Here is a 19,110-nt window from a genome sequence, read left to right on the forward strand (position 1 = left end):
CACGATGGCCCAGTGGTTAGCACTGTTGCTTCACAGCAAGAAGTTCCTGGGTTCGACCCCCAGATCGTCCCAGGTCCTTTCTGTGTGGAGTTTGCATGTTCTCCCCGTGTCTGCGCGAGTTTCCTCCGGGTGCTCCGGTTTTCTCCCACCATCCAAAAGACATGCGGTTAGGGTTAATACTCCTGACTGTGCCCCTGAGCAAGGCAATAGGAAGAAATAACTGGAGTTGGTAACCGGGTGCTGCACGGTGGCTACCCACTGCTCCTAGCTACACAGCTAGGATGAGTTAAATGCAGAGAGTAAATTTCATTTTTATGTATGTAGAAAATGACTAAAAGAGTGTTCTATTGTATTATCCATCTACACTTTGGTCACACTCCACGGTGCGAGATGTGGGTTAGTCTGGGACTGATATAATTCTAAAAACGCAGGATGTAATCTGTGTCATCTGCAAGACAGAACAAGTAAATGCAGCTCTGTAAGATGAATGATCAGATGCAGCCGGATGACTAACGATGAGGACTTACAGATTTGAACACCACATAGTATGGAAGGGCGGCACAGTGGCGCAGTGGTTAATGCGGTCACCTCACAGCAAGAAGGTCCTGGGTTCGAACCCCGGGGTTGTCCAACCATGGGGGTCGTCCCGGGTCGTCCTCTGCGTGGAGTTGGCATGTTCTCCCCGTGTCTGTGTGGGTTTCCTCCCACAGTCCAAAGACATGTAGGTCAGGTGAATCGGACTTGCTAAATTGTCCCTAGGTGTGAAGGTGTGTGTGTGTCGGCCCTGAGATGGACTGGCAGGCCTGTCCACAGTGTCTCCCTGCCTGCCGCCCAATGACTGTTGGGATAGGCTCCAGCATCCCCACGACCCTAATTAGGATAAGCAGCTTGGAAAATGGATGGATGGATAATATGAAGGGCCTCACAAGTAAAAAGAATACTTCTTCCCCATTCAGCAGATGATTCTTTTTTCCCAGCATGCTCTGACAGCGAGCTGTGCTGATGTAACGCAGGCGTGAAGCTGGGGAAACTCAGTGGATGTCCGGGTCATCGGCAGCGGAGAATGTTTTTGAGTTGAGACAAACGAGCTTTGCGGAGGTGGTCACGGGCCTGCAACTGCCACGTGCCGGCAGCCGTCGGAAATCCAGGGAAATCCAGTGTTTACATGCAGCGGACAGATGGAATGATGAATTGAGAGAGAAACCACATAGCCTCATTCCCCTGTCCTCCTGTTGGTCCACATACGGTACTCACACAGCTCGGCTTTAACCTGGTTTCCTGACACACGGGGAATTAATGTGGAGTTTTTACATAATGACACCAAAGCACTTTGTTTTAGAGGGAAAACAGATGTCTATTTGGACAAATTAGCTGAGCATTGTGGCTCTCGGGCCTGTGGTCCGCATGCTGAATGCCTGTTTAAACTGTCAGGCTGATTCTTGTCACAGGCTGCAGGATTGGTGCAGAAGCCGCTATGATTAACCTGATACAAGCAGGATGAACGCTAAAAAAACCGATTATGATGGGATATGATGGGCTTATCTCCAAAATTTCCTCATTCGCTTTGAGCCGAAATGCCAAAACCTGGACGTAAGGGGGAAAACCCACCGAAGCCAAACGTTCCTCTACCCCTCGCCTCTTGGAGATTAATGTCACATCTATCTCTTTTAATAGCGAACCCACAGGACTAACAGAGAACTCCTGTCATTCCTTATTAAACCCCTGCAGTTTGTCTGAAAATGATCAATCTTTCAGTCCTCCAACAAAAACACAAGACGTCAAACAGTTTTGGATGCAGCGCTCTCGTCTCTTTGACAGCAGGGATTCAGTACCGACACGTATAAAGAGCTCCTTCACCATTAATCTGAACCAGAGCTCATCTTCACAAACTCGGCTGGCACCCAAAACAGAATTGGAATAAGTTTGCTCTCGGCACGTGTGCAGCAGTATTCATTTATTCGGACCACCCAGGCCTCAGTTTGAGGTAGAAAGTACCAGACCCTCGCCCCTAAGAAATCATTTTTGAATTGAAAAAAAAAAATCCTCCGTATTAGATGAGGCATTCTTTCCAGAAGAAATGTTCGATCCATCCGCTAAAGGCTTAAGGCCTCTTTTCTACCTAGTAAATCCCCCCCCCCAAGCTCCTCTCGGGGATTCCCAGGGCAGCTGGGAGATGGAGTCCATCCAGCGAGTCCTAGGGTCTGCCCCACAATGTTCCAAAACAACAACGAGAAACACAGAAACTCCCCTCTTAGCTGGAAAATGACATCAGCGCTCTCTCCCAGATAGCCCTCTGTGTGTGTGTGTGTGTGTGTGTATCACTAACAAGGGTGTACTGCGTTCCCATAAAAGTAAATGAGGTCAGGGCAGACCCCCCCCACTGCCATACCTCGCTCTCTATTGTCAAAGGCGCTGGACCAGTGTGCTCTCTCCATGGAGAAATATGGTTCTTTTTGTGATTTGGAAGGTTGACCTCATTCTGACAAAGCCGTCGTGTGGATGATGCCGTATTTCTATAGTCAAGTCACCTCATCATTGTCTCTACCTGCCAAACAGGCTGACTAGGTTTACACTCGGCTCTCTGCGTAAAGAAACGCCAAGCTGAAACGGTCTGTGCTGTGAAAATAAGTTTTCCAGACTCTGTTCTTTATTGTTGGCCATTCCCTCAGACTCCAGTCAGAGCCAGGACCTCTACCACACTTATATAGTACCAAGGTACATACTTATAGACATGGTACACAGACAACAGGACCTCTAGCAGACGAGCATAGTACCACAGTACTTGGTGGCAAATTTGGTAAAGAGAGGTTGTTTTAATGTCTAATTTACATGTCTGTACTTCTCCCAGGAGTCATTGGTACCTGGCCATCATCTGCTTCCCTGGCCTGGAGGAGGTGCAATATCAGGAGTGGCATGGCCCGGCCAGGAAGGAGGACAAAGGGGTTAGAGATCAACTCCGGCCTCGGGCTGAGGGGCCCTCTCTGGCTTCAGACTCCAGCTCGTCTCTCCTGCCCTCGACAGGTGTGTAGCCGGACCAGGTGACGTGTTTGTTTGTTCTCGTGAATTTTTCACCCCAACTTTCCTGAGGGGAAACACTGTCGTTGGCAGTGCGATTCTCTCTCTCAGGCCGTGTAATGTTTAATAGACCATATCTAATGGGATGTTCACATGTGGTCCACCCCTGACGACCAAACTAGCACGAAGCACTGAAAACATTTATTTTGATTGTTAAAATTGTTTAGTAAGAGAAGGATACAGGCATTTAGGAGAGGTTTGCCTGCTTAGGGCTCATTAAAGTTCTGTATTAGAAGCTGCAGTGATGAGAATTCAAGTTCGCACCCAGAAAATGAGAGTTCCAGTCTGCTTGGCCCCCTCCGAGGGGTGCTTAGCTGTTACCCAGTGCCTGCCTACATGGATTTCGTGGATCCATCCTTCCATCATCCCGTGACGGTTGTGGGGATGCCGGAGCCTATCCCAGCAGTACTGGGCGGCAGGTGGGGGAGCCACTCTGGACAGTCCTGCCAGTCCATCACAGGGCTGACACACACACAATTTAGTAAGTCCGATTCACCCTACCTACATGTCTTTGGACTGTGGGAGGAAACCGGAGCACCCGGAGGAAACCCACACAGACACAGGGAGAACATGCAAACTCCACACAGAGGACGACCCAGGATGACCCCCAAGGTTGGAGTACTCCACCGTTCGAACCCAGGACCCTCTTGCTGTGAGGCAACCATGCTAACCACTGCGCCACCGTGCCGCCCGAGATTTAGTGGATTATGGTGCTAAATGAGGAAGATGCTACTGTGGGCTGAATACTCCAAAATGGGAAATTTAAAATGTGAAAACATATTGGAAAACACAAGGAAACAGTGTAACACATGTATGGTTTTGTTGTGCATGTGTGTTCATGATTTTGTGTGTGTGCGCTTTTCTTTCAGCAGCTGACAAAGCCAGGGGAAAATCAGAGCTTTCTAATGTGAGGTCACACACACCGCCGGTAAGTATTGTAGGATGTCCACACGTATTTTTTTTTTAACGTGATTCTTTCACTCTGTCCCGTGTCAAGAGAGACACGTTTATATATATGCATGCACTAACATATACACACACACACACACACACACACACACACACACACACACACACACACACACACACACACACACACACACACACACACACACACACCTTCATTCGGACACACATGGAAGCCCCTGTAAACACACACACACAAATCCAGATGTTGGGATGTTTGTTTTTCTGTTGTGAGATCAGGGCTGTGTTCTCATATTGAGACTCCGATCTCTTCTTCTGATATTTTTGGTTTCGGTTTCTAATTTCTGTTCTTTGTCTCAGGGGTGCACCCAGCAGGGCTTGCAGAGGAAGGTTGTGCTCAGAAGGTTGGTCGACGCTCCGTTTTATAAAGTTGTCAGCTGTGTGACACCATTGTTCTGTCCTCTGGTTCTGACCCAGTCCTGTGCCTGTCCCCTGCAGACCCTGTATTCTGGTCATGGACTCATTGAAGCTAAGCGACCACGAAAACATCTGCAGGCTGCTGAGGGAGTGAGCACATCCTTTTTTTTTTTATTGATGTGCAGACAGGTTGAATGATGAGTACGATGTGATGAAGTCCATGTTTTCATATTTTTCCTGCTCTTGTCTGTATTTGTGCCTGTGAGCATCCTGTTTGGGTACTGGTGTCTGGCACCAGATCAGAGCAGGATACCAGTTCTGAAGGCCAGTGCCCAGCGATGAGCAGAGCATGTCAGAAATCAGTAGGGTGTCCGGGCAGCGTAGCAGTCTATTCCGTTGTCTACCATCACGGGGATTGCCGGTTTTAATTCCCGTGTTACTTCCAGCTTGGTTGGGCGTCCCTACAGACACAATTGGCCGTGTCTGCGGGTGGGAAGCCAGACATGTGGGTATGTGTCCTGGTGGCTGAACTAGCACCTCCTCTGGTCGGTTGGGGCTCCTGTTCGGGGGAGAGGGGGAACTGGGGGGAGTAGGGTGATCCTCCCTACTTCCCCTTGGTGAAACTCCTCACTGTCAGGTGAAAAGAAGCGGCTGGGGCTCCACATGTATCAGAGGAGATGTGGTAGTCTGCAGCCCTCCCCATATCGGCAGAGGGGGTGGAGCAGCGACTGGCACAGCTCGGAAGAGTGGGGTGCAGTTGGGGAGAAAAAGGGGGAAAAATAAAAAAATCAGTAAAAAAACAGCTTTTTATTTATCTCTTTCTTCTTTTTTTTTTGCCCCGTTTTTCTCTGCAATTGTACTTGGCTAATTGCCCCACTCTTCCAAGCAGTCCTGGTCACTGCTCCACCCCCCTCTGCCTATCCAGGGAGGGCTGCAGACTACCACATGCCTCCTCCGATACATGTGGAGTCGCCAGCCGCTTCTTTTCACCTGACAGTGAGGCGTTTCACCAGGGGGACATAGCATATGGGAGGATCACACTATTCCGCCCAGTTCCCTGTCCCCCCCCCGAACAGGCGCCCCGACCAACCAGCGGAGGCACTAGTGCAGTGACCAGGACACGTACTTCCATCCGGCTTCCCACCCGCAGCCACGGCCAATTGTGTCTGTAGGGACGCCCAACCAAGCCGGAGGTAACACGGGGATTCGAACCGCCGATCCCCGTGTTGGTAGGCAACGGAATAGACCGCCACGCCACCCAGACGCCCTTCTGTTTCACCCCTAGAAGGATCTCTTGGTAGAATAGATCTAAATATTTGTCCTATCAGATCCTAAACTAGTGGTCTGCATGTCATTGCAAAGTTCAGTTTCTTGAATGGATGTCAGCCTGGTGCACCTGGTATTAACCTGTGATCTGAACCAGAAAAAAACACAGACAAATAATAATGCAAGGCTTAAACACACAATGTTCTGTGATCACAATGAGACCGGTTCTGCCAGACTCTCAAAACTGAACCTCTCACCATGTTTAATGAAAAACAGTAGTAACATTCACAGCAGTAACAAAGTCCATCTCAGCAAAACGACTTACAACTCTGATAATTCGGAGATGTAAAAATGACCCTTCAAAGACAATATCTGACATTGTTTTGTGTTTGATTACAACAGTCTTGTCGTCTTTTCACCCACTCGATTTCTTTGCGTAACATTCGAGTAAAGTCTATCCACATCCGACAACCCTACCCAACCCCTCCCCCCCTTTCCAGTTACCTTCACGTGGAGTGGGAGGTCCGGAGAGGCACCAATCGCCTCTTCACGACCAACACCGTGATGCACTCCAGCTGCAGGGTGCCTCTACAGGACAACAGCAGCGACTGCGGTCTCTACCTGCTGCAGTATGTGGAGAGCTTCCTTCTGGTACGACCTGCTAACTTGTTAAACTGGACGTGAACTGAATGTAGTCTGCATCATCAGTCATCGAAGAGAACATAGTAACACATCCCAATGTATTTGGGTACCATTGATTTGATTCCATTTAGTATATTTCCTATAGTGGTACCATTTTACTGTCCCCTTATACAAAAGATAACCGGTCTTACCACCTTTCAAAACTTGAGGGGCTGTTGGCTTTCCTTATGCTGCATTGCCAAGTCCTCTATTTCCTTCCATAATGACTCACAAAGTTTGGAAACGCCTCTAGTGGTGTGAGACTGTAACTGACCTGAGGCCATGTTGTAATAGGATACCAACAGTAACTTAACACCACAAGATTGGTCTGAGACACCAACTCTTTCATAGATCATAGATCAGACCGTAACTTTTAATGTTGCACATATTAATTTATTCAGCCTGGTCTGCAGATATGAACAATGGAGAAATGATATGTCAAGTCAAGTCAAGTCAATTTTATTTGTATAGCCCAATATCGCAAATTACAAATTTGCCTCAGTGGGCTTTGCTTTTATTAACAACAGAATACTGGTGTTCATGGTGTTGGATTGATACCGCTGATGTTCCTAATACCGTATACCACTGAGAAAACCACCCACTGGGACGAACTTCAGGTTAACCTCAGATGGTGACCTGTGAAGGACACAACGTGGGGATGTGGTTGGGCCTTCAGGTAGCACAGTGTCCTCTAAGCCAAGACCGGTTACACCAGAGGTTCAAACACAGTGGACTGTTCGGGTTAAGCATCTTGCAATTTTTTATTTTTTTGGACCCCCCCCCCTTTTCTCCCCAATTGTACATGGCCAACTACCCCACTCTTCTGAGCCGTCCCGATCGCTGGTCCACCCCCTCTGCCAATCCAGGGAGGGCTGCAGACTACCACACGCCTCCTCCGATACATGTGGAGTCGCCAGCCGCTTCTTTTCCCCTGACTGAGGAGTTTCACCAGGGGAACGTAGCGCATGGGAGGATCCCGCCATCCCCCCTGAACAGGTGCCCCGACTGACCAGAGGAGGCGCTAGTGCAGTAACCAGGACACATACCCACATCTGGCTTCCCACCCGCAGACACGGCCAATTATGTCTGTAGGGACAACCGACCAAGCCAGAGGCAACACAGGAACTTGAATCGGCAATCCCCGTGTTGGCAGGCAGCAAAATAGACTGCCGCACCACCCGGATGCCTGGCGTCTTGCAATTTTAATACCCCAAAAATATTTAAACCATCCTAACACAAAGTCAATGTTGGCTGTGCAGGCTCAGTCCAATGGCAAATCTAATTCTCCACTTTTCAGAGAGATACAACAGTTCAGAACAGCTCATCTTTTCCCAGACACAGTGTGTGTCATGGCGTCCACAGGAGACAGTAATCACACATCTATAAAGACAGAGAGGTTAATAGCACAGGAGCAAAGTTAAAAGGAATGTAGATCGTAATTGACTTCATGCAAAAACACGAATGACACAGCGATCCATCAATCAGCATTTGGCAGCCATCTACTTTTCAACCAGCTCTGAGAGCTGAGACCCCACAAAGATTAAGGAGAAAAAATCTGATGCATCGTACACAGGTAGTGCCTGTTAGCCTTCAATTAGCTGTTGTGGTAATTTGCAATGGGGGGTAGTGGTGTTTCATCTTGAAAATTTGTTGGACATGGCAACAGTAGCTAAATTCAGTGAGGCCTGGAGAATTTTTGCAAATACTTGATTTTTTTTTTTTTTTGCAAATGCTGGATGTTTTCTCAGGTGTGAGAACTTGAATGATGGCATTTATTGTGATATTTTACCTTTGACCTGATATCGTATCTGGAGTAACTTATATTCATTGAGCTGGTAGGGGCTCGGTGCCTTGCTCATGGGCTTTTCAGCAGGAAATGCAGCTGTCTGATGAACACATTGGATTAAAACCTACAACTTTTTAGTGCCAGCACATTCTCTCTCTGCTAGGCTACTTGTACCGCTCCATGGCAGAATTGGGAGGTATCAATAATTTGTTTGCGTCAGACGTTAAATTTCCATTGTCCTAATCAAGCTGTCTCATTGGCTCCCCAGAATCCTGTGGTGCACTTTGACCTCCCTTTAACGCTGGAACACTGGTTTCCACGGGACCAGGTGCGTAGGAAGCGTGAGGAGATCAGAAGTCTGGTGATGCAGATGCACAAAAGCCAGGGCAGCTGACTGGGCAGCCGGCGAGCCCGCTTACTGTGACCTCCAGACATCAGTCCTGACACTGTGAAGGCCTTTTGTCGTAATGAAGTGAAGTTAAGTGAACAAGTGCAATGATTTGTATATTCATTATTTTTGTAATATTTTGTGTCAGGGAATTTTGAAACTATCTCTGGTGTAGTATGTGGAAGAAAAACTTTAAAATGAATGCACTGTTCTGCAGGATATTTCAGGGCTTGTTTTTTCAACTCTGGATTTGAAGGACCATTTGTACCTCTGTCGTGGATATCCAAGTTTGTTTTAATAAAGCCAGTTTCTAAATACCCTGGATTGTCTGTCTGTGTAATGAACAAGGTGAGATGATGGTTAACTGGTAGGTCAAAGGGGATAAAGATTGTCGACAGTCCGCTGCTGTCAAAGTAAACTGGTCGCAGTCAACATCGTCTTTAGGATCGTATTAAGATTATCCCTACTGACGGGGACCTGCACAGATAGACCTGGGTAGTGCTCAGACAACTGCTCTTTTGCCCTCTGACCAGATAAGTGCTCTTTTTGAAAGAGTTTTTTTTTTTTGGTGGCACAACAGCCAGCCGGGTACCATTACTGTGAGAGGCTGTAGAGGGCTCATTTTCAAAGTGAAGATAAGTGAAGATATGATACTCGTATGAAACTAGAAGACCTAAGGCATCCATTGGTATCGGCCATGTCATGTTTGCTTGTTGGGAAGGGGGCTAAAGAGCGCTTCAAATTTTAGTTAAATTTTGGCGGGGGGAAACAGGGCTACTGACTGTTACCGTCTGGTGTGGCTTACTGTTGAAATGCATCGACTCACTCACCAAGCAGTCTAGCTAGCTAGCTAGCTAGCTAACACTAGTGAACAAAATTGACTGCAACACACTTAGCATATTATGGAGCCCCAGAGTGGTCGCTTAAAAAATGTTGGTTTTTTTTGTTTTGTAGTTCATTCGCTCGATTTACTACTACGAGCAAACACTGTAGTAAAACGAGCGAATGTTGTAGTGCAAATGAACTACAAAAATTTTTTGACATGACCACTCAGGGGCTGCATAGTATAGAGTTGCGTTATTTGATGAACATGGGCCCTGATAGTCGAAAATCTAAACAAAGCAGTCTTATCTAAATAAACACATCATACTGTCCATTAACCCTTAATTATCTTGCACAACAGTGATTTTTGCTCATTTACCAGTTGCAGCAGGCATAATGCCAAGAAAAGACGGGATAAGAAAGCAAACGCAAAGGGAGCTACAGCAGGCAGTCCAGGGAAGCAGCTCTCTGTTCTCCTGGATCAGGCCATCTACCAGCAAGGAGGACGAGGGAGATGTATTGCCACCTGATACAGAACCCATCACAGATGAAGAAGAAAGGTCAGAGTCCAGAGCAGGGTCATGTTCAGGTGTTCAAGGACATCTGTCCCTTTACAAGCTCAGATTTGAAAGTTTAACTGTTCGTCTAATTTTATTGAAATCTCTTATTATAGGTCCATAATTTATTTTAACTACCACAGAGTGATTTGGCGATTCTAAATCAGACATGAAGCTACTTAAGCTGAATATTACTACGCTATTTTGTACGAAACTTATAAGTTAGGTCTACATTACAACACTTGCTGTAATCTTGTATTTGCCTTAAGTATCATTAAAACATTGCCAAATGACAAACAGCCCATTAACATTTGTCTGCAGAAAAAGTACCTATGTGTAGGGTGTTGAAGTTGGGCCATGACAGTTACGGTCTGGTGAGGCTTACTGCTGTAATACATCGACTCTGTCACCAAGCAGTCTTACCCGAGTGAACGTCATATGATATATTGTTGATCTAGGGAGCTACAGCAGGCAGCCCAGGGAAGCAGCTCTCTGCCATCCTGCAACAGGCCATCTACCAGTAAGGAGGGTGAGGGAGATGTATTGCTAGAACATATCACAGGTGAAGCCGAAATGTCAAGAGTCCAGAGCAGAGTCATGTTTAGGGACAGCTACAGCAAAAATGCTCTCTTGACGATCAAGACAAAGGGTAGATGGAGGGAGGATCCTCTATAGCACAGGAAGGATATGAGCAAGAATCGGTTGTTAATGAAAGAGAAGTAATTGAAAGCATAGCTACTATGCAGTACCCTACAGATCCTTGCCATGTTGAGACATTTCACATCAGGAAATGTGTGGCTGGAGTACTCACCTACTGCTGACTCAGTTCATTGTTTTAAGTCGTCAATTAAAGTCAGTTTTATTTGTATCGCCCCTCCATCCATCCATTATCCAACCCGCTTATCCTGCTCTCAGGCTCGCGGGGATACCGGAGCCTATCCCGGTATCACAAATTACAAATGTATCCCAAGGGGCTTTACAGCAACACAACATCCTGTCGTAAGACCTTAGCATCGGATAAGGAACAACTCCCTAAAAAAAAAAACCTTTAACAGGGAGAAAAATTGAAAGAAACCTCAGGGGGAGCAACAGAGGAAGGATCTCTTCCCCCAAGATGGACAACGTGCAACAGATGTTGTGTTTACACAATTTACACAATACAACATTGAAAGAGAATAACACAATTATAATGGAATTATAAAATATATGAAGAATATGAGGAGGAGGAGGATGCCAAGCAGTGTCCAGACGCCACCGGAACAGCCCAGGACCCGAGCCACACGACCATGGAACAAAAAAAAGAATTAGTCCCATCTTAGTGAGAGAAGGATATAACATTAAAACAGGTTAAAAATTATATGGATTTATAGGATATATTAAAAAAACTCATGAGGGGGATGCCAAGCAGTGTCCAGGTGGCAACCGCCATCACCATGGAGACCTGGGAGGAGGGCGGACTGCACGAGCACACAAGGGAGACTCGCTCCGCACCGTTCACGCCCAGAAGAAAAGACGCGAGGGACGAGAACAGTTTGCAATAGTCAATAATCTCTTTGCCATAATCTCGTCAGCAGAGCAGTGCTTGGTAAATTCATTGAGACAGAAACTGACCCACCACGAAGCACAGGTTGTGAATCGCTCAACTTAAAGGCGATTAATTGTAGGCCAAGGAGGCAAAAGGATGAGTTTTAAGTTTGGATGTAAAGGACTCAACAGATTCTGATTGTCTGATGGCAGCAGGCGGGTTATTCCACAAGAACGGGGCCCCGATAGGAAAAGGCCCTGCCGCCAGCTGGCTTGTTTTAATGTGGGGTACGCACAGGAGCCCTGTATTTTGAGAGCGAAGAGCTCTGAAAGCTGTTATGGAGCTCCTTAATGCCATCGGTGAAAGCGATCCACTTGACCTGGCACAAGAGGATGCTAAGATGTATCGAAATGTGACCGACTTCCTGTTTATTCCCTGTCTGGAAATCACCACCCCGGTGTTCCGAGTCACTGCTCTGGCATCAGATTCTCCGCAGCAAGAAAGCTTAGACCACCTCACTGTCTACAAGGTAATTGATGGCGTGCCTCACCTATTGCAAACAATGAGGTCTGAGGAGAAGTTTGAGGAAATATTTGGAGGCACATCAGAGAAGGCAGAGGGCCTCGACATTCCAATACCTGCTGTAGTGCCCGGTCAGGAGAGGGAACAGAGTGCCAATGCCTTTCCAACACAGCCCAACAGTGAGTGATCAGTTTGAGTCTGTAGAGGCATTCTCCAGGAGCAACGTGTACTACACATTTCTGGATACTATGACTGAGGAGCTTAACAGGAGATTCAAGGTGGGCAACACCGAAAGTCCCACTACTGGAATCATTATATCCTTCTTCTCCTTAACAGAACATGCCACCTGGGTAAGCACCCCAAACTCGGAAGCAGACGAAGCTGTCCACATTCTCTGTGATTTCTTTTTTTGGGGGACCCCCTCCCCCCTTTTTTTCTCCCTAATTGTATGTGGCCAATCACCCCACTCTTCCGAGCCCTCGCAGTCGCTGCTTGACCCCCTCTGCTGAGCCGGGGAGGGCTATAGACTACCGCATCTCCTCCGATACGTATGGAGCCGCCAGCCGCTTCTTTTCCCCTGATGGTGAGGAGTTTCGCCAGGGGAACGTAGCACGTGGGAGGATCACGCTATTCCCGCCCAGTTCCCCCTCCCTCCCTCAAACAGGCACCCCAGCCGACCAGAGGAGGCGCTAGTGCAGCGACCATACCCACATCTGGCTTCCCGCCCACAGACACGGCCAATTGTGTCTGTAGGGATGCCCGACCAAGCTGGAGGTAACACGGGGATTTGAACCAGCGATCCCCGTGTCGGTAGGCAACAAAATAGACTGCCACGCCACCCAGACACCCCTGTAACGTTATTTTTTTAAATAAATAATTATGAGAGGGATCCCCCCCCCCTTCCCCTAAAATGTCTGTGCAGGCCAATGCCTACTGAAAAGATCGATTCAGATATTGATATTTCTCTAAAAATGAGGGTCTGAATGAACAATAGTACCTTCAGGCTCGCTGTCGTTTACAATATCTCCCGTAGATGTGAACGACAACAGTGCTGCTTAATGGATTGTATTTTCTTTTTTCTCATTTCTTTTTTCCAGCGCTGGGTTACTCGATTACAGAATTGATTATTTTCAGCTGTAGAGAAAAGCGGCATCGCAGCAAACAAGTCAAAATATTGGCAGTGTTGTTTTGGACTTTGCCTGTTGTGGCTTTTTAGGAGCATGCCAGAAAATGTAGTTTTTCAGTGGGAATGGTGGGTTTTGCGCACAAAGCGTCTGTGTGAAATGTGATTATCAGAATGAGGCCCGCGGCTCCGAGGCATGGGATTGTGCTCATCCTGTCTTTTCTCTCTTTCACTACCGTTACACCGATCATTACAACCTGGGTTTTCAAGATGTGAATTCATGAGGTCACATGTATCTGTGTGTCAACACCCTGTCTCGCAGCTGATTTATTCAAATCTGTATCGTTCCCTCCCCATCCCTCTCTGCTGATTTAAACTCGGGCGGCTGGATTACGTCCAGGCCGTGAAGGGTTTGGATCTCACAGGGAGCTGGATTACATCCAACACCAGTTTCTGTGCATCCAGACCAGACTCGGCATGTGTCCTTGATCTGACTTGATGATAAAAGTGAATGTGACCATAACTTAGATCATAGAACAAATCCTTCCAAAGCCTTGTTTACATTCAGTTCAACAGTTTTGACTTTTAACAACTGACTTTTTGGATGTTCTTTGTGACTTTCATTGGCATTTTATGACTAAAAGAGGTGTAATTATCATCGCCAAAACTAGTTTGGTTCTAAAAGGACAAAAACCCGTCTGACAAAAACTGTTAACTGTTAAGCTGCTGAGAGCAAATTATGAAAACACTGCTTTTTTATGCAATTCTATACTTGAAGTATAGTTTTCTATTCCTATAGGTGTATGTGTGTGTGTGTGTGTGTTTGTGTGTGTGTATAGATGAGACACCTTGTTGACAAAATTACAACTTCTTTACAGAAAGCATCACAGATACATAGATACAGTACATAGAGTGGGCAGTGACAGATGGATACACAGTCACATCATTATAGTAATAAACGGGTAAGACTGAGTTATTATAAACAACATCAGTTTGTAATGGTTGTCAACGATCAATCTACTCGGCAGAGATGTCAGAATAGTTGCAAATTTCACATCAGTATTTTGACGATTCCGGTGTGGGAAGATGGCGGCGCAAATCCATGTTTGCAGCGGCCTCACCCAGCACCGTCCATGCAGTGTCTTGGTCCACGTCTGCGTCTAATTTTGACTTCGCTTGATGGCTGGGAGAGCTGGCGCTGGATCGACTGGGAGCGCTTGGTCTGCTGCATCCTGTGGGCCCAGGGACCACGGCCCTGCTTGGAGCTGCAACCGAGGAGGTAACACCGAGGGCGATTTGACGGGACGTGGAAGCGGGGCAGGCTAAGCTAACTGCTAGCCCATGCAGACAGGCGCTTCCGATAACACCGAGGGCGGTCTGGCAGCAGCCTCGCCTGGCGTTGACTGTTTCTGATGTCGTGTGGAGTGCGGGGAGGTGTGTCGAAGGTGTCTGGCTGGGAGAGCTGGCGTCGGATTGGCTGAGGGAGCTTGGTCTGCTCTGTCCGGTGGGCCCAAGGACCACGGCCCTGCCTGGAGCTGTGCCCGAAGAGTAAACACCGAGGGCGGTCTGACAGGACGTGGAGGCGGGGCAGGCTAAGCTAACTGCTAGCTCGTGCAGACCGGTAGTTCCGACAGTCATCCTGGCTGGCGTTCGTTCTCTTGGACAGTGGTCTTTTTCTTTCTTTTTTTTTAGTTTGGCTGCATGTGTTAGTTTGTTTATGTGTGTTCTTGTAGTTTTTGGATATGTGTTAGTGTCTTTGTGTTGCACTGCCGTGGGAAACGGTATTTTGTTTCATTTCCTGTATGGAAGTACAGGAAATGAAATGACAGTGTTCCTGGTTGACATTATCAGACCAAATGAGCTTAGCTGGACAGGAGTGAGCGTGTTCTGTTTATCCTTCAGTCTTAGGTCAAAGGTCACCGGGTCTCTGCCATGCTTACAGCGAGGAGTGGGCTTACCTGGTGGTGTGTGTGTGTGTGTGTGTGTGTGTGTGTGTGTGTGTGTGTGTGTGTGTGTGGTCGAGAGGGGAGTTAAGGTGAAAGGTTGCGGGGATTAACTCCTGTCCACAAACACACGCAGACACACACATCGATGGTCAGACATACACATAGTCTATACGTAGACACACACACACACACACACACACACACACACACACACACACACTTCAGTAAAATGTGTAACATGTTTGTGTCATTCTCTTTACCAGCCTGTTTTTTCTGAGCTTCAGAAATGAATGTGACTTGACTTGATGATAATAACAGGGAAGGAATCACAAAGCCTTCTGGCATATGGCTGGATCTGTGATGGGAAGAGGATTTCAGAGGCACCACTACTACTAACCCCCCCCCCCCCCCCACGCACACACACACACACACACACACTGTGCCTGTGTTGGTGAGTTCATCTGTCTACGGCAATGTGTGGACTGGACTTGAAGGGTAATCTGGGGTTTATTCGTGCTGGGTGGCCCCCCGTCAAAGCTGAAGGAGCTTAGGGCTCATTACCTGGATAGGAGTCGGTTAGAGGGTCCATCGCAGGGTGACGGGGGGTCTGGGATGTCACTGACGGCCACAGCTACGGTAAATCCAGGGGGGTTTTCAGTGTTTCATTAGTAAACGTGTTTACCAGAAGTCTTGTTGGTTTCTCAGAGATGGAGGTTACGGTGTTATGTGAGTTTTGGGGTTCCGATATCAGAATATCTCACAGTTATGAGCCCCGGGTGCACCGCCGTCAGGCCGTGTCCCGTTTTAAAAAAGCGCGACCTGAAGAGAAAGTCGGACGCGAGTCGAGGCGAGGCGGGCGTCCAAAGGACAAACGGGGCAGGTGACCTCCCGGGGTCACCCAACCGCCGCTTCTCTAGGAAGTGTTTCCATTTTCTTGATTTAGTGGACAGAGTCTCATCAAGGCCGAACAGACCCAACCTATCCAGATGTCCCATGACACCCAGGGAGGGGATATCGTTTAAAGACGAGCACGAGGTGACTAAAACCCTCTGGCCCACCTGAGCGTTGTCGGGCCGGGTGTGACCGGCAGGGTTTTCTTAACCAGCCGAAGGAAAATGAACCGTTGAAATCCTCGTAACATGAATGAGTGACTAAAACGTGGATGGAAACGGCGTCGGACGGGGCGTGGCGGTCCATTCCGTCGCCTACTAACACAGGGGTCACCGGTTCGAATCCTCATGTTTCCGCCGGCTTGGTCGGGTGTCCCTACAGACACAATTGGCCGTGTCTGCGGGTGGGAAGCCGGATGTGGGTACGTGTCCTGGCGGAGGAGTGACCGGGACGGCTCGGAAGAGTGGGGTTAATTGGCCAAAAAATATAATTGGGTAGAAAAAGGGGGGAAAAATGTGAATGGAGGCCCGTTAGTGTTAGTGCCTTGCTCAACGCGTCAAACTACAGCGACCATCCTCTCTGTAGTGCGGATGCTCTGAAGAATCTGTCTTGTAGTCAGATGTATTAAACTTCACATTTTTTGTGTCTTGACAGAGGACCCACCCCCACCCGGTCCAAGTGTCTTCCCGGTTTATCAGTCAGACGGGGATGAGGTAATGTTTTTCCCGCAGGGGACCGTAGGAAAGGCTAATCTGAGCGACCGGACTAAAGATTAGAAAGATTTATGGCTTCTGACAAAAGATGGTCTCTGCCCCCCTGCGTGGCGCTTAATGATTTGGAGGTCCCGTTAAAACAACAACAACAAAACTACTCCTCTTTGTCCTCTTCAAGAGAAGCTGTCCTTCCCTGCTTGGCTGATTGTAATGTGATTTTCATGTTATGCCCACAATTAGGATTTCCCATCAGATTTCCACTCTTATGGATCTATAACCTAAGATTTTTAAACCTGCAACAAATCTTGAAAAAAAAAAAAAAAGCGAAGCCATAATCTCATCAAGTGTCTTATCAGTTTTACAGTTTTTGAAATGCCAAAATCTGATTTCGATGTACAAGAGGTCGTTTTGTGAAAGATGATACTGGAGCGCTCCCATTCACTTCAGCATCCAAATTTAGCAGCTAACTGCGTCTCCGCGGCTCCACGCAGCATAGCATTAGCTGTCTCTGCTGGCTGGACGCCTGGACCAAATGCAGAGACAGTCTCACTAATCCCATTATCCAATAAAAGATGTCTCCCATTGTTGCTTGGCTGATAGCCGTACGTTATCCAACGCTCTGGGGGGGGGGGGGGGGGGCAGAGCTAAAGCCTGGGCGATGAACACCACCCCATTCATCCGCCAAGTCACAGCAAAGCTACCGATGGCGGTGTAATTATAGGCCAGGTACAGGACTTAAGAATACTCCCACTGGAGTCTGGTCCTGACTATACCGCCTGTTTGAGTTCCGTAGCGGCCAGTCACGAACGCGGGGCTGAGCGTCAAAAATGATTTCAGTGTTTGGTTCAGGAGGTTTAGAGACCTCTTCCCCAAGTTTACACGACGTGTCAGCCAAACAAAAGTCCTGCGGCTTAGAAATAAGCGGGAGAAGATGAGGATGGGAGGACAGTTTGATGATAAATGTATATTTAACAGCCGTATTTACGGTTGTTGATGTCAGACCGGAGGGATGTAGACTTTCTGCGGATGTGCCAAATAAGTTTCACTTAAACGGTGAAAACACATGAAGACCATCACTATAAACACCGAGCAGGCCGGTGAAAGGCTGAGGTTAAGGATGAGTTGCCCTCCCGTAGCCTTTGACCTTTTCAATTATATCATGTCCTTGCAATGTGTCCACATAATCCATGTTGATCTGTCTGCAGCCTGGACCACCTGGCCGATTATTGGCTAACGGGCGTCGTGTCAGAACCGACACCTGTCCCACCCGGATCACAGGCCCAGTGGCACGCAGGCCAACTGGGATGACCTCTCCATGTGAGGCTGGCTCCGCTGCAAGTGAGAGGGTCATTAAGGCGACCTTATAGTTTCTTTTCTCCGTCTGTAAGGTTTGTCGGTCGGATGCTGTCTGAGTACCCCCTTGTGCTTCACATTCATACTGTTCAGGACAGTCACACTTTGTGGTTCCCAGTCAACCTTTGTGATATTGTATTAGCCGTGTTCAACACCAAATCCTAGCATACCGAACACTGCATACCTGCCGGGTATGTATCGCGTACTGCATACTGAAATGGTGAATAAGTGTACTGTTATTGAAAGACTACTGAGACAACAGAATACTTAAACAATTACGTCACACTCCCTGCCCCCCCCCCTTTTTCTCCCCAATTATATTCGGCCAATTACCCCACTCTTCCGAGCCGTCTTGGTTGCTGCTCCACCCCCTCTGCCGATCCGGGGAGGGCTGCAGACTACCACATGCCTCCTCCGATACACGTGGAGTCGCCAACCGCTTCTTTTCACCTGAAAGTGAGGAGTTTCACCGGGGGGACGTAGCGCGTGGGAGGATCACGCTATTCCCCCCAGTTCCCCCCTCCCCCCGAACAGGTGCCCCAACTGACCAGAGGAGGTGCTAGTTCAGCGTCCAGGACACATAGCCACATCCGGCTTCCCACCCGTAGACACGGCCAATTGTATCTGTAGGGACGCCCGACCAAGCCGGAGGTAACACGGGGATTCGAACCGGCGATCCCCGTGTTGGTAGGCGCATCACGCTTTTAAATGCCTGTTTCAACCCAATCCCAGAAATCCCTTGTTTCTTTACTGTTGTCTTACCAAACCTGTTGGAGGACATTAGGGGATCACTCCTATAATGATATAGGATATATGAACATAATTTAACCCAGTTCATGAAAATTGTTGGAACTGATGAACCTGCGCGGGAATCAAATGGAAATACTTGTTTCACATTTTAGGCGGAAAACAAGATTTCAAGTTTTTTGCAGAGTTGTATAAGAAGCTCCAGTTCGGTACAGCTTCTTTGTGTCCTACTAAGCGATATTTTTATGCCAGTTTGGAGTAATTTTCTTTTCTTTCTTTTTTTCTTTTCTGCAGCTCAAAAAAAGTAAGTCAAAGGTCTGAGATGATTTCACAGGTTTCCAGTGCAAAACAACTGACACATTTTCAGGAAT

The 19,110-nt window shown here is 47.7% G+C and overlaps 1 protein-coding gene across 6 annotated transcripts in view; it reads left to right on the forward strand.

Moving 5' to 3' along the window:
• Positions 1-8,848, forward strand: part of LOC130131530 (sentrin-specific protease 7-like) — a 41,814-nt gene extending 32,966 nt beyond the window's left edge. For 5 of the 6 annotated variants that reach the window (XM_056301242.1, XM_056301246.1, XM_056301245.1 and 2 more), the window contains 6 exons: positions 2,849-3,021; positions 3,945-4,003; positions 4,363-4,406; positions 4,501-4,569; positions 6,186-6,336; positions 8,421-8,848. In XM_056301242.1, coding sequence (XP_056157217.1) covers positions 2,849-3,021; positions 3,945-4,003; positions 4,363-4,406; positions 4,501-4,569; positions 6,186-6,336; positions 8,421-8,546 — 622 coding nt within the window. In that variant the 3' untranslated portion in view covers positions 8,547-8,848. The remainder of the gene's footprint in view (positions 1-2,848; positions 3,022-3,944; positions 4,004-4,362; positions 4,407-4,500; positions 4,570-6,185; positions 6,337-8,420) is intronic. The other variant, XM_056301244.1, reaches the window with a different exon arrangement.
• The last annotated feature ends 10,262 nt before the right edge of the window (positions 8,849-19,110 follow it).

Source organism: Lampris incognitus, chromosome 21 (assembly GCF_029633865.1).
Source record: "Lampris incognitus isolate fLamInc1 chromosome 21, fLamInc1.hap2, whole genome shotgun sequence".
In the NCBI taxonomy this organism is placed as follows: Eukaryota; Metazoa; Chordata; class Actinopteri; order Lampriformes; family Lampridae; genus Lampris; species Lampris incognitus.